Source organism: Procambarus clarkii, chromosome 61 (genome assembly GCF_040958095.1).
Source record: "Procambarus clarkii isolate CNS0578487 chromosome 61, FALCON_Pclarkii_2.0, whole genome shotgun sequence".
NCBI lineage: Eukaryota > Metazoa > Arthropoda > Malacostraca > Decapoda > Cambaridae > Procambarus > Procambarus clarkii.
The window spans coordinates 19,221,644-19,238,277 of NC_091210.1; the positions used below are offsets into that span (position 1 = coordinate 19,221,644).

Below are 16,634 nucleotides of genomic sequence, written 5' to 3' on the forward strand. Positions count from 1 at the left end.
TCAACACGCTTCCACTACACATAAGGGGCATAACTGGCCGAACCCTCACAGTGTTCAAGAGAGAACTATCAACATCAGAGGCCCGAGACTGTTCAACACGCTTCCACTACACATAACTGGCCGAACCCTCACAGTGTTCAAGAGAGAACTATCAACATCAGAGGTCCGAGACTGTTCAACACGCTTCCACTACACATAACTGGCCGAACCCTCACAGTGTTCAAGAGAGAACTATCAACATCAGAGGCCCGAGACTGTTCAACACGCTTCCACTACACATAAGGGGCATAACTGGCCGAACCCTCACAGTGTTCAAGAGAGAACTATCAACATCAGAGGCCCGAGACTGTTCAACACGCTTCCACTACACATAACTGGCCGAACCCTCACAGTGTTCAAGAGAGAACTATCAACATCAGAGGTCCGAGACTGTTCAACACGCTTCCACTACACATAACTGGCCGAACCCTCACAGTGTTCAAGAGAGAACTATCAACATCAGAGGCCCGAGACTGTTCAACACGCTTCCACTACACATAAGGGGCATAACTGGCCGACCCCTCACAGTGTTCAAGAGAGAACTATCAACATCAGAGGCCCGAGACTGTTCAACACGCTTCCACTACACATAAGGGACATAACTGGCCGACCCCTCACAGTGTTCAAGAGAGAACTATCAACATCAGAGGCCCGAGACTGTTCAACACGCTTCCACTACACATAAGGGACATAACTGGCCGACCCCTCACAGTGTTCAAGAGAGAACTATCAACATCAGAGGCCCGAGACTGTTCAACACGCTTCCACTACACATAAGGGACATAACTGGCCGACCCCTCACAGTGTTCAAGAGAGAACTATCAACATCAGAGGCCCGAGACTGTTCAACACGCTTCCACTACACATAAGGGGCATAACTGGCCGACCCCTCACAGTGTTCAAGAGAGAACTATCAACATCAGAGGCCCGAGACTGTTCAACACGCTTCCACTACACATAAGGGACATAACTGGCCGACCCCTCACAGTGTTCAAGAGAGAACTATCAACATCAGAGGCCCGAGACTGTTCAACACGCTTCCACTACACATAGGGGACATAACTGGCCGACCCCTCACAGTGTTCAAGAGAGAACTATCAACATCAGAGGCCCGAGACTGTTCAACACGCTTCCACTACACATAAGGGACATAACTGGCCGACCCCTCACAGTGTTCAAGAGAGAACTATCAACATCAGAGGCCCGAGACTGTTCAACACGCTTCCACTACACATAAGGGACATAACTGGCCGACCCCTCACAATGTTCAAGAGAGAACTATCAACATCAGAGGCCCGAGACTGTTCAACACGCTTCCACTACACATAAGGGGCATAACTGGCCGACCCCTCACAGTGTTCCAGAGAGAACAGGATAAGCACCTCCAAAGGATACCTTATCAACCAGGCTGTGACTCATACGTCAGGCTGCGAGCAGCCGCGTCCAACACCCTGGTTGATGAGTCCGGCAACCAGGAGGCCTGGTCGACGACCGGGCCGCGGGGACGCTAAGCCCCGGAAGCACCTCAAGGTAACCTCAAGGTAAGGTGGTAATGTTATGCAACTGGCTACTACAGATAGAAAATTGAATTGTGGTTCGACTTACCAACCAAACGAATATATGAAATGTTAATTCCACGTTTGTGTCTTTTGCAATTGATGTACTAATTGCAAAATAACAAAAAAATAAAATTAGCGTGAGCAATGTGGGACGAGTCTTGATATATAATTTAAAAATCCTACATCATTCTCTGAGCTGAATCGTGTCTTGTCGAATATTAACTTTCGTCAAAACTGTCCATCATATAGTTTGATAAAGAAATATCAAATACATGTCAATGTTATTTACTCAGGATATATTCAAGAATAATTATATTTTGAGAATCTGTAATGTGGATTAAAGGTTTAATTTCATAGATATATATATAAAACGAAAATCAAATATCATCAAGAAAGACAATTCGATTCTTTCCATTATCTGAAAGCAGCACTGAAGATCAGAAACTATGTTCCTTTTGAGCTTATGTAACATTGAGTTAATTGTAACCTCTGGAATAGTACTCATTCGGAATAGTATTTGATTGAGTACTATTACTAGCAAGGTAAACTCTCTCAGATCTGTTGTTGCATGTTAAACGTAAACCCAAACTCTGTGGCAGAATATTACATTCCTTTAGCATGTTGGTTTAAAGTTTTTAATGATGTTCAACGTTCGTTCCTCGTAGTAAAGAGGAATTGCTTCGTTTGGCTTTCATCTCTGGCGCACCAACTGGAGCGAGATCAGTAGGCAGAACGGAAAATGATTCGCTGGGGAGAACTGAAATCCCATTTCTAAAGACGACCGTGCTGAGGCACATGAAATGACACATAACTTGCAATTAGTTGTGGAGAATTCAGTGAGAGATGATGGGAGATAATTGCATAGGTTGTGAAATTTTCCTGTTTCTCTCTAGGGCTAGTAGTTCTCAAGCTTTTAAGTCTCAATCCACACCCTCTTTAAACCACATTTTCACCTCTGGGGTCTCCCCTATAACTACGTTCTTGTTTGTGGTTGTCCCAGCACTCAGTTGAGCTGAGAGCTGGGGACAGGGCCAGGTGTAGAGAGGCAGCAAACACAGTGCCAGGTATAGACAGCCAGCAGAGACAGTGCCAGGTATGGAAAGAGCCATGAACAGGAAATGTCAACTGCAGAATTGTGCTTCTGATGTCAGCCTTATCAAACATAAACACCTGTCAGTCACAAGAAAATTTACAACCATGACACTTACACACATACAGGATCTCAAGCCTGTAATTTACAAATATAGGATTTACAAATACAGGATTTACTATGTTGACCAGACCACACACTAGAAATCCACACACACAATCGACTTGAGAATGGTCCAGGACGGACCGAAACGTCGTCGTCTCTTCAACTTCTAGTGTGTGGTCTGGTCAACATACTTCAGCCACGTTATTGTGACTCATCGCCTGTACAGGATTTACTAATATAGGATTTACTAATATAGGATTTACTAATATAGGATTTCTAAAACTAGGTACTTTCTAAACAACTTTCTAAACTTTAGAAATCTAATCATAGATCTCTAAAGAACAAAGACAGGGCTTACAAACATAGGATTTAAAATCAGCGGAGTTACAAACTCAAGATTTACAAAGAAAAATCCACTTACAAGGAAAATACTTACAAACACAGAATTCAGAAACACTGGATTTAAATAGATAGGATTTACATATATAGAATTTACAAACATATGATTTACAAATATAGAGAGAAAGTGCATAACTCCAGTAAGAACACTAATATAACAAATAGAACAGAGACGAAATAGTATTGAACAGAACATCAGGGAGGAGAGAACAGAGGAGGAAAGAACACCGTAGAGGAAGAGGATATAACACAGGAAGAACAGGATAGAACACCATGAATAACGCCAGGAAGAAGATAACATACCAAAGAAGAACACAATTTGAGTGGGAAAAGAACTTTTTAAAATCGAATAAACAGAGAAGAAAAAGAACAGGACACTGAGGATGCGAGAACCCGATAACTGATGAACATACAATAGAACATAGAGAAGGATAAATACATAATACTCTCTCTCTCTCTCCTTCGTAAGAGGGCCAAGAACGTCTTAGTAGTTTGAGATCCTTAACTTAAATCCGTGGCTATTGCATCTTGCAGGAAAACATGGATGTTGGTTGACTTCCTGCAAGATGATATCAAGGATACAGTTAGCAAGATGAACATGATAGCAGGAAATGCAAGCAAGTCCAGAATTACTTGTCTCAGTATGGTTCTTGGCCTTAATTCCAGCATTAATAATGCCTGTGTATATGCAGTCTGCATTTATGAAATAAATCTGCCTTTCTCTCTCACTCTTCCTTCCCATCTCAGCCATTTATCCTCTTCTTCCCACTCTCCTCTTTCTCCATCTCTCAACTATAAATAGTAATTTATAGTAAACAGTAATTTGTTCCATAATTCTTTACAACTATTTACAAACCAATAAAAACCCAATTTCGAAAACAAGCAACTTTTTTTGCGAATGTACATTTTGCCAATTACTGTACTTTCCCAATTCCTATATATATACCTTTCCCAATTCCTACCCTTTTTTCCAATTCCCAATTCCTGCATATTTTCCAGTTCCTGCGCCATACTTCCTGAACTTTGCATCAACTGTATAAATATGACATAAAACTATAAATCAAATTACTTCCAGCCAAATTAACCTTAATTAACCGCAAATATTTTTCCACTATCCCGTTTTTTCTTTCAAAATTTCGGCCTTAACTGGGAATGTAATTAGCCCAATTTTTTTAATATATCGAATGTGTGTGGTTGGATAGTTAAATAAAATTTGGTGTGACTAATCTAGTGAAGATTAGGAGAGGGGATACTCCTGGACGCAGGTTCGAATCCTCGTCACGGCCCTTGTGGATTTGTTCATTAGGAGAAGGAGGGGGGGGGGGGGTAGTTTGATGAAAATTATTGTGTAATTGATGGAAATCGGATTGCGTCAATGCGTCAATTGGCTCAAAATGCGTAAGAAACAGGGCCGGAAGGTCATCAGTAGTCAGACCTCTTCCTCAACGCACAAGGGGGCGTCAAAACTTTTGGGCAAAGTTGTTTTGTGTAGACTCCTTGAGAAGTATTTCATAGACGTGAGAGAGTTCCAGGAACGAGGTAGGAGGAGATACGACCTCCTAAGTGCGTCGAGGCATCTATCTTGTTCTCTGTTATGGCCGTGAACACGAGTTTGTTCCTCTATGGTGCTGTTTTTCTCTAGAAGTGAACATATGCCTCGTTTCCCAAAGTGGTGTTCTTTGCCTACCCTGAGTGTGGACATGGATGAACAGGTGTTCATCTTCCTGTGTTCAAAAATATGTATTCACCTAATTGTGCTTGCCGGGGTTGAGCTTCGGCTCTTTGGTCCCGCCTCTCAACTGTCAATTAACTGGTGTACAGGTTCCTGAGCCTACTGGGCTCTATCACCTGGCTGTGCTTTGCAGAGTTGAGCTTCAGCTCTTGGTCCTCGACAATGCGGGGTGATTTAATACAATTTCTCTCAATTTTCATTTTAAGGAACTCCGTTAATCTTGTTAAACATCCCTACCCCAGATAAGCTAAGGGAGCATCACTATTTACATCTCGAGAGCTCATCTGTCTCCCCAGCATCCCTACATGTTATTCCCGAGTATTCAAAATCAAATTGAAATACTTCCTAACTGACTGATCATTTACGATTGAGTTTACAACCAATTAAGTAGTTTATTTAGGAGAACATCATAATAGTATAACTTGAAATCATTGTATGGCATAATTTAGATTTTGATTTAGAAGCTATAATTATACGAAATTATTACAGTTGTGGTTGCTGGGGTAAATAGGTGTTATGACATAGAAAAAACTAATGGTTTTCATGGTTGTTATCTCTATTATTTCAACCCATTTGTCACCCATTGAAAAGTGTGTGTGTCACCCTTATCTCAATATGTCTTTGTTATGTCCAGTCCCTTCATCATATCTTATCAGAAGCACTGATGAGTGTGGGCGTTTTTTATCTGTGTGGTGGAGACGTGTGGTTGTGGTGGTGGTAGTGGTTGTGGTGGTAGTAGTGGTGGTGGTGGGGAGAGAACCATTGATTATGGTGTGTGTGTGTGTGTGTGTGTGTGTGTGTGTGTGTATGTGTGTGTGTGTGTGTGTGTGTGTGTGTGTGTGTGTGTGTGTGTGTGTGTGTGTGTGTGTGTATGTGTGTGTGTGTGTGTGTGTGTACTCACCTAGTTGTACTCACCTATTTGTGCTTGCGGGGGTTGAGCTCTGGCTCTTTGGTCCCGTCTCTCAACCGTCAATCAACTGGTGTACAGGTTCCTGAGCCTACAGGGCTCTATCATATCTACACTTGAAACTGTGTATGGAGTCAGCCTCCACCACATCACTGCCTATTATGTGTGTGTGTGTGTGTGTGTGTGTGTGTGTGTGTGTGTGTGTGTGTGTGTTTGTTTGTGTGTGTGTGTGTGTGTGTGTGTGTTCTCTGTTCGCTTGCTTGCCTCTCCATCACCTAACACATCCTAGTGCTTTCTGTACACAATTTTCGTTTCATGCTAGTAACCTCTCTTTCTCTTTCTCTCACTCTCTCTCTCCTTTCCCACCGTCCCATCCCAAATCCTTATCCTGACCCCTTCCAAGTGCTATATAGTCGTAATGGCTTGGCGCATTTCCCCTTATAATTAATTCCTACCTTCCCTCTGTCTCTCATTTGGTTTTTATCATACCAACATATCCCTTATCATCATATTTATCTATATGTTTCCAAGAGAGTTGTAAATGCATCTGAAATGTTTAAGGGAAGAAATGGATATTGATTTGATGAATACAATTGATGAATTTTTGCAATCATATTTTCTTCCCTGTTTTGCAATTATCAGAAAAATTACAAGCTATCCTCAAGGGAGGCTTGAGTTGGAGACCGGGCCGCGGGGCTGTTGAACCCCGGAAGGTACACAACGTAGCCCGGGGTTCAATTCAACTCGTGGTTAACTCCAAAGACGCATTAGTTAATTTTAAACGTACTACGTCTTCAAGACGTATATTTTCTCAAATATTAAATAATATTTGAGACAATTTTTAATATAAAATATTAATAATATTATCATATACTAGAATGTCTTGAATAGGTAAACCTAACTTAAATTAGGTTAAGTGGTTCTGTTATATGTGGGTAAATATATGCCAAATATGTGCTGTTTGCAATACGTTTAAAGTTGACTTTAAAAAAGACTTAAAGACGATTTTAAGACGTCTTTAAAGACGCGTGGCTCAAGCTGAGGACGTGAACGAAGCACTGCTTGAAAACAATATATTTCTTCAGTTGTAAGCCTTGTATAAATTGTTTTTCATTCAGCCCATCTTCACAACAAAGAGCTCTGAGATTCACAATGTGTAAGTCAACTCGTCCCTCACTGCAGACCAGTCACCCTGCAAAGTTGGGTGAATTTGGAGTAAAGTTTCTGGCCTCAAACATTGAACAAACTGGCATTGTCTCTAATAGATATATGTGTATTTTTCAATGTGTGGGAGAGAGAGAGAGAGAGAGAGAGAGAGAGAGAGAGAGAGAGAGAGAGAGAGAGAGAGAGAGAGAGAGAGAGAGAGAGAGAGACAGAGAGAGAGACAGAGAGAGACAGAGAGAGAGACAGAGAGAGACAGAGAGAGAGAGACAGACAGAGAGACACAGACAGAGAGAGAGAGACAGACAGACTTACCAAATTTCTTGACCCATTAATCGTCTGGAATTATTTATAAAGTTTAACTTCCTTCCTCTCTTCATTAATTTTTGGTCCATTATAAGTTTATCGTTCCGTTTCCTAATTCCTTATTTTCAGTTGCAGCAGAAATGTTTATTTTTCCAGTGAATAAAAACGAATTGGTTTTTCTCACAATTATGTAATTAGGACACTGTATTAATTATCTAAAGTTGTTTCTTACAAACAACCTGTGATTATTATTATTATTTTCAATGCTATTTTCCAACTAATTGAAACTTATTTTAACCCCTAACAGCTTTCTGCAAAACTTTCAGTTTCTTGGGTCATGCAGAACTCTGCTTTCTGTCTGTGCTTCATATTTCTCTATTCACTTCTCGGTTTTCACATCTTGTTTCCCACTAATCATTATAGTCACATTATCTTCACATTATTCCTCTTCTTATCTCTCTTCAGTGTCTTCTTGCATCACATCTTTCCTGAGATGAAGATGCTGCACAAGTCACTGATCTCTGTCTTGTTTTACAGAGTTCTCAAACGATTTATATCTTCACACGAGCCATTGGCCAGATGTCACATATGCACATATTTAATAAGTCAATATTGACTGTAAGAAAGTGTGAGAACGGGTTGCAGTGTGGTGGAGAAAAACATCATTCGTACACCAAGAGTATTTTCTAAATTAACGAACTTAAATCATTTACTAGTAAAAAAGTATTTTACTGTAAAAAGGTTACTCATTTGATAGGATAAATATATTACTGCTCACACGAGGCAAAATAATTTAGAAGACTTAGATTTGTCGTTTGCAATGTTGCAATGAATATTTCATTACAACCTAATTAGCTCATCAAAACTATTACAAAAATTCAGAATGATTTACTCCTCTTTTGGTCTCAATTGATGCTATGAAATTCTTCGTTGAATATTTCAAATTGATGCAACTTTGGCAATTGATGCAACTGAGACCTTAACCATTCAAGAAAACTTCTCTAGAGAACATTGGTTAGTTTTCTGGAGCTGGGTAGTTGTTTCCTGAGATAATTAGCGTGAGACGGACGTGAACTGTGAAGCAGGGACCAGCAGAGATCATCAGGGACCATCAGGGACCAGCAGAATTAACAGGGACCATCAGGGACCAGCAGGGACCAGCAGAGATCAGCAGAGACCAGCAGAGACCAACAGGAACCAGCAGGGACCAGCAGGGACCAATAGGGACCAACAGGGACCAGCAGGGACCAGCAGGGACTATCAGGGACCAGCAGAGACCAGCAGGGACCAGCAGGGACAAACAGGGACCAGCAGGGACCAGCAGAGACCAGCAGAGACCAACAGGAACCAACAGGGACCAACAGAGACCAACAAGAACCAGCAGGAACCATCAGAGACCAACAGGGACCAACAGAAACCAGCAGAAGACCCCAGGACGGAACGCGGTAAAAACTGAATTACTAGAATCTCACTCCACCAAAACCAGCCTCCGTCTCCTAACAGCGAGACGGAGCCCAACGTGTTCCGTCGACTGTGCCACTTTGGTCATGCATTGGATCCTTTAGTCTCTGGTGGAAAGCATAATGCATTGTGGCCTCCCCGAGGCTCTTTGGGGAGCTGGTTGGTGCTTAAACCTGGAAGCTCTTCCTCGGAACCAAGGGAGCTCACTACTGCATTAATGACAGGCTCACAGAGCTCATTTTGAGGTGCTCAATATGAGGGAATATGAGAGTAATCTTGCACTTTCGTGGGGCTCAATTTACGGTGCTCAATATGAAGGAATATGAGAGTAATCTTGCACTTTCGTGGGGCTCAATTTACGGTGCTCAATATGAAGGAATATGAGAGTAATCTTGCACTTTCGAGGGGCTCAATTTACGGTGCTCAATATGAAGGAATATGAGAGTAATCTTGCACTTTCGTGGGGCTCAATTTACGGTGCTCAATATGAAGGAATATGAGAGTAATCTTACACTTTCGTGGGACTCAATTTACGGTGCTCAAAATGAAGGAATATGAGAGTAATCTTGCACTTTCGTGGGGCTCAATTTGTGGTGCTCAAAATGAAGGAATATGAGAGTAATCTTGCACTTTCGTGAGGCTCAATTTGTGGTGCTCAATATGAAGGAATATGAGAGTAACTTTGCACTTTCGTGGGGCTCAATTTGTGGTGCTCAAAATGAAGGAATATGAGAGTAATCTTGCACTTTCGTGGGACTCAATTTACGGTGCTCAAAATGAAGGAATATGAGAGTAATCTTGCACTTTCGTGAGGCTCAATTTGTGGTGCTCAATATGAAGGAATATGAGAGTAACTTTGCACTTTCGTGGGGCTCAATTTGTGGTGCTCAAAATGAAGGAATATGAGAGTAATCTTGCACTTTCGTGGGGCTCAATTTACGGTGCTCAATAAAGTGAAAATACGCCTTATTTCCACCCTTACTGTTGCTCAATTCCGTAATTCTCCATTTCTAACAACTTCTCCCGTTCTTGGTAAAGTGGTTAACTTACTTATAACAGAGAGAGAGTAAGAGCCGTGAAAGTTCACAAGTTGCTACGATTCTTAGATGTAATGGAGGTAATTTTGGTCATTGAAGCGAGGATTAACCACTTAGAGTAGCAGGATTATCCTGCTATCTGTCTGCTGGATGTCGCTATGTCTGCTGCATTTCACTATGCATTTTGTGAGTGAAAATGCAGATGGGAAGATGTGGTGGTGGCTGTGGGATAGTGGTAGATGCTGTGGAATAGTGGTAGAAGCTGTGGGATAGTGGTAAAGACTGTGGAATAGTGGTAGAAGCTGTGGAATAGTGGTAGAAGGTGTGGGATAGTGGTAGCAGCTGTGGGATAGTGGTAGAGGCTGTGGGATAGTGGTAGAAGCTGAGGGATAGTGGTAGAGGCTGTGGAATAGTGGTAAAGGCTGTGGAATAGTGGTAGAAGGTGTGGGATAGTGGTAGCAGCTGTGGGATAGTGGTAGAGGCTGTGGGATAGTGGTAGAAGCTGTGGGATAGTGGTAGAAGCTGAGGGATAGTGGTAGAGGCTGTGGAATAGTGGTAAAGGCTGTGGAATAGTGGTAGAAGGTGTGGGATAGTGGTAGCAGCTGTGGGATAGTGGTAGAGGCTGTGGGATAGTCGTAGAAGCTGTGGGATAGTGGTAGAAGCTGAGGGATAGTGGTAGAGGCTGTGGAATAGTGGTAAAGGCTGTGGAATAGTGGTAGAAGGTGTGGGATAGTGGTAGCAGCTGTGGGATAGTGGTAGAGGCTGTGGGATAGTGTTAGAAGGCTGTGGAATAGTGGTAGAAGGTGTGGGATAGTGGTGGTGGCTCTGGGATAGTGGTAGAAGACTGTGGGATAGTGGTCGAAGGTTTGGGATAGTGGTAGAGGCTGTGGGATAGTGGTAGAGGCTGTGGGATAGTGGTAGAGACTGTGAGATAGTGGTAGAGGCTGTGAGATAGTGGTAGAGGCTGTGGGATAGTGGTAGAAGCTGTAGGATAGTGGTAGAAGGCTGTGGGATAGTGGTAGAGGCTGTGGGATAGTGGTAGAGGCTGTGGGGTAGTGATAGAGCCTGTGGGATAGTGGTAGAGGCTGTGGGATAGTGGTAGAGGCTGTGGGGTAGTGATAGAGCCTGTGGGATTGTGGTAGTAGTGGTGGTTGTGGGCTGGTAGCTGTGGTGGAGGCCCATGTGCTGGTAGTAGTGGTTTTAGTGACGACTATTTGCAATGGTGGTAGTTAAGGATGAATGGTGGTAGTAGTGGAGGCTGTGGGATGGTAGTTAGTAGAGTGGTGGTTGAGCCTGTGGGATGGTAGTTAGTAGAGTGGTGGTTGAGCCTGTGGGATGGTAGTTAGTAGAGTGGTGGTTGAGCCTGTGGGATGGTAGTTAGTAGAGTGGTGGTTGAGCCTGTGGGATGGTAGTTAGTAGAGTGGTGGTTGAGCCTGTGGGATGGTAGTTAGTAGAGTGGTGGTTGAGCCTGTGGGATGGTAGTTAGTAGAGTGGTGGTTGAGCCTGTGGGATGGTAGTTAGTAGAGTGGTGGTTGAGCCTGTGGGATGGTAGTTAGTAGAGTGGTGGTTGAGCCTGTGGGATGGTAGTTAGTAGAGTGGTGGTTGAGCCTGTGGGATGGTAGTTAGTAGAGTGGTGGTTGAGCCTGTGGGATGGTAGTTAGTAGAGTGGTGGTTGAGCCTGTGGGTAGATTACATGTCCCAAAATGAATTTGTTTCCACAAGTGTGTCGTTGTAATCTCACTTGTAAAGTCATATGATAAATGACCATCGAGAGAATATTGTAAATGTCTGTTGTTCAAATCCTCCCTTAAGACTCCATTTTCTGTTAGATATGGGCCAACTTAGCTAATATTGCCTAGTTAATATGAACAAATCCACAAGGGCCGTGACGAGGATTCGATCCAGTAAGTTCAGTAGAACTTCGGTTTCAACCCATTTAACCCTGTCGTAGCTCAGTCGATTAAGGCAGTGTCTGGGATGCTCCCGGACGCAGGTTCGAATCCTCGTCACGGCCCTTGTGGATTTGTTCATTTGATGCATCACGTTAGTGTGATCTCTGTGTGTGTTGCCTAGTTAATATCATTCAGGATATTTCAACATCTAAATTCTCCATTTTGTATTGGACGACATAGAGATAAATCACTTTGATTCGCTCTTCGCTACACATTAATGGTATTCACTGTCTTTCCTGGACAAAGAAATCACGTTAACTTGGTGGCTACCAAAGTTAATGCTTGGGATCGAATCCCAGAGCATAGGTTCGAATCTTCGTCACGGCTCCTCTGATTTACTGAAAGTCTTCCTTCAAATACCGAGAGACTATTTGAATATCGCTTTATTTTATATCTTATGGGTACCACTTTCTAGCCAAATGTCCCTTCAAAACAGACTCAGACAACGTGTTACACTTTTTAATAAATTTCTAGGTTCCAGACCCAACCCATTTGGTCTGGTAGAGCGACGGTCTCGCTTCATGCAGGTCGGTGTTCAATCCCCGACTGTCTATTCCATGAGGCTGAGCACCATTTCTTCCCTCCGTCCCATCTTAAATCCTTATCCTGACCCCTTCCAAGTGCTATATAGTCGTAATGGCTTGGCGCTTTCCCCCCCTGATAATTCCTTCCTTTCGGGGTTCCAGTCTGAGTATAGTTACTAAGTCTCTAATGCCTTTCTCCTAGACGATCCACAGAGGAGCCTCCGGCGTTCTTCACAACACAAGATGTCAACATTCGCCCCTTGCAGAAACCCCACGAGGAGCTGCACATGTTAATTCTACATTCGCTCCCTTCGCCTTAGCGGGCTTCCAAGGACAAAACTAATCTTATTCTTCCCCTTCAATCTCGCTACTCTCCCGCTAGAGGGCCTTGAGTTTCAACTGGATCTACAGATATCATAACCACATTAGCGGATCCGGCACAGAGATTCTTAGCCTTGACTTTAAGTCTCAGGGGCCAGATTCACGAAAGCACTTACGCAAATACTTACGAACCTGTACATCTTTTCTCAATCTTTGACGGCTTTGTTTCCAATTATTAAACAGTTTACAAGCATGAAAACTTGCCAATCAACTGTTGTTATTGTTATAAACAGCCTCCTGGTGCTTCGGAGCTCATTAACTGTTTAATAATTGTAAACAAAGCCGCCAAAGATTGAGAAAAGATGTACAGGTTCGTAAGTTCTTGCGTAAGTTCTTTCGTGAATCTGGCCCCAGAATCCTCAGCTATTTGTCTCGAACAACGTGTTGAAAGCAGTCGATGAGTCACAATAACGTGGCTGAAGATATGTTGACCAGACCACACACTAGAAGGTGAAGGGACGACGACGTTTCGGTCCGTCCTGGACCATTCTCAAGACGATTACACACTAGAAAGTGAAGTGACGACGACGTTTCGGTCCGTCCTGGACCATTCTCAAGTCGATTACACACTAGAAAGTGAAGTGACGACGACGTTTCGGTCCGTTCAGGACCATTCTCAAGTCGATTACACACTAGAAAGTGAAGTGACGACGACGTTTCGGTCCGTCCTGGACCATTCTCAAGTCGATTACACACTAGAAAGTGAAGTGACGACGACGTTTCGGTCCGTCCTGGACCATTCTGAAGTCACAATCGACTTGAGAATGGTCCAGGACTTACCGAAACGTCGTCGTCCCTTCACCTTCTAGTGTGTGGTCTGGTCAACATATCAACCACGTTATTGTGACTCCTCGCCTGCATACAGGATGATTGTTATATCCAATTTAAACAGGCAATTGATACCTAACGACTGATACCAACTGAGGAAGATTAGAAGCATCTTGTAGCCAGAACTCAGATACTTGAAGATAGTTGAAATTGGACAGATGTAAACACACATATGTTTATTTACAAACCGGGTTATTTAGACAGGTGGTTAACTGGTATTTCTTGTTTGCTTACTTGCAGGGTTTGAGCGCCAGGTACCTGGGTATCCTCGCTACAGCTACTCAGGTGACCCGGCACTAGGACAACATCACCTGGTGATCAGTGGTATCACCATCACTGAGGACGGAGAGTACCAGTGTCAAGTTGGTCCCACCCAGACCAACCCGCCCATCTGGGCGGCTGCCAATGTTACTGTGCTGGGTGAGTGTGTGTGTGGGAGGGTGTGGGAGGGTGTGGGAGGGTGTGGGAGAGTGTGGGAGGGTGTGGGAGGGTGTGGGAGGGTGTGGGGGAGTGTGGGAGGGTGTGGGAGGGTGTGGGAGAGTGTGGGAAGGTGTGGGAGGGTGTGGGAGGGTGTGGGAGGGTGTGGGAGGGTGTGGGAGGGTGTGGGAGAGTGTGGGAAGGTGTGGGAGGGTGTGGGAGAGTGTGGGAGAGTATGGGAGGGTGTGTGAGAGTGTGGGAGAGTGTGGGAGAGTGTGGGAGAGTGTGGGAGGGTATAGGGGAGTGTGGGAGGGTGTGAGAGAGTGTGGGAGAGTGTGGGAGGGTGTGGGAGAGTGTGTCAGAGTGTGGGAGAGTGTGGGAGGGTGTGAGAGAGTGTGGGAGAGTGTGGGAGAGTGTGGGAGAGTGTGGGAGGGTATAGGGGAGTGTGGGAGAGTGTGAGAGAGTGTGGAAGAGTGCAGAGTGAATGTGGGAAGAGTGCCAGATGGAATCACCCCTTCTCCTACCTACATGCCCACCAATATAACTATTATAAGATGACACATAATGAAAAACAGGAACCTCGTCCCACTGAATCGGGTGAGAAATCTATCCATACATAACAAACTTCTCTCCCTATCCCTTCAGTGGCTCCTACAGGCATCACCATCCTTGGCTGGAAGGACGGGGCTGTAGTGGAGATTCGATCCGGTGCCTCGGTCACTCTCGAATGCCTGGTGACTGATTCACGACCCGTGGCCTCCATAATGTGGCATAAAGATGGTCACCTTCTTGACCCAGGTAAGCAACGTTTCTGGCGACCAACGACAGGAGGGTTGAGTATCTGCTGCATGGGTAACAGCTTCTCTCACGTATCAACCTACCCTGGCTTTGTGCCCTAGAGAGGCCACTCCAGACCGACAACCAGACACCATAGTGTCCTGAAACTGATGGATGTCTACTAACTACTGAATATACCTTATACTCACGAGTCTTGGGTATACTTGTAGTATCCAGTAAGTATACCTATTAGTACTTATTAGGCATTACTCATAGTGCTCTACCTATAAGCTTTTCCATTATAATTTAACTCTTCTGACGTTCTAAATCTTTGTGATTGGCTGAACTCCTAGCTCTCAACCAATCACCAATCAATTACTGATTACATTTTAACTCTTCCTCCCCAGTTTGGGATTGGGGAGGAAGTGACGTCACAACTTAGCCGGACGCCATCTTTAATGCCCCCCAAAAACATTTTCTTGACTCATTTATCATCAATACATTGCAAAAATTAACTAAATCAAATATATAATATTTATTTCGACATTTATATCTGTGTATTGAGTGAAGGCACTCACAAAGTTCACGAGTACTGTGGTTTTGGTACTCAATGTTAGAGTGGCTTGATAGTACATGCACTCAAGTGTCAAACTGGCATCATAGTACATGCACTCAAGTGTCTAATTGGTATGATAGTACATGCACTCATTGTCAAACTGGTATGATAGTACATGCACTCAAGTGTCAAATTGGTATGATAGTACATGCACTCATTGTCAAACTGGCATCATAGTACATGCGCTCAAGTGTCTAATTGGTATGATAGTACATGCACTCATTGTCAAACTGGCATCATAGTACATGCGCTCAAGTGTCTAATTGGTATGATAGTACATGCACTCATTGTCAAACTGGCATCATAGTACATGCACTCATTGTCAAACTGGTATGATAGTACATGCACTCAAGTGTCTAATTGGTATGATAGTACATGCACTCATTGTCAAACTGGTATGATAGTACATGCACTCAAGTGTCTAATTGGTATGATAGTACATGCACTCAAGCGTCAAACTGGCGTCATAGTACATGCACTCAAGTGTCAAATTGGTATGATAGTACATGCACTCAAGTGTCAAACTGGTATGATAGTACATGCACTCAAGTGTCTAATTGGTATGATAGTACATGCACTCATTGTCAAATTGGTTTGATAGTACATGCACTCAGAGCCAGATTGGCGCGATAATACACTCAAAGTCGCACTTGGATCATGATACATTTCAGGCGTTACACTCGGGGTGTCACAATATTCACTCAGTGCCAACACTAATAGTTCGTTTGCTCCACCGCAGGGCTGGTGGAGGAGAGGGTGGAGGCGTCGTCTCTGGTGCGTCGTTGGAGCGTCAGGAGCCGGATAGCGTTGACGGCGTCGCCAGAGGACGACGGCAAGTTGTTTACTTGTGAGGCAGACCATCCGGCTCTGAGGGGGAGCTCCGACCCCTTGCTGGCCTCCATCACCCTCTCCGTCCTCCGTGAGTACCTCCACCATACTCTTAGGGGGGCTTTGATCCCCCTGGTAGCCTCCAGTTCCCTCTCAGGGGCGCTTCGACGCCCCTGGTAGCCTCCAGTTCACTCTCAGCGGGGCTTCGACCCCCCTGGTAGCCTCCAGTTCACTCTCAGCGGGGCTTCGACCCCCCTGGTAGCCTCCAGTTCACTCTCAGGGGGGCTTCGACGCCCCTGGTAGCCTCGACTCTACTCTCAGGGGGGCTTCGACGCCCCTGGTAGCCTCGACTCTACTCTCAGGGGGGCTTCGACGCCCCTGGTAGCCTCCAGTTCACTCCCAGGGGGGCTTCGACCCCCTGGTAGCCTCCAGTTCCCTCTCAGGGGGGCTTCGACCCCCTGGTAGCCTCCAGTTCACTCCCAGGGGGGCTTCGACCCCCCTGGTAGCCTCCAGTT

General features: G+C 44.3%; 1 protein-coding gene across 1 annotated transcript in view; it reads left to right on the forward strand.

Moving 5' to 3' along the window:
• Nucleotides 1-16,634, forward strand: part of LOC123774448 (nephrin) — a 183,757-nt gene that overhangs the window by 107,647 nt on the left and 59,476 nt on the right. The window contains exons 4-6 of the mRNA XM_069307959.1: nt 13,722-13,901; nt 14,544-14,696; nt 16,031-16,210. Coding sequence (XP_069164060.1) covers nt 13,722-13,901; nt 14,544-14,696; nt 16,031-16,210 — 513 coding nt within the window. The remainder of the gene's footprint in view (nt 1-13,721; nt 13,902-14,543; nt 14,697-16,030; nt 16,211-16,634) is intronic.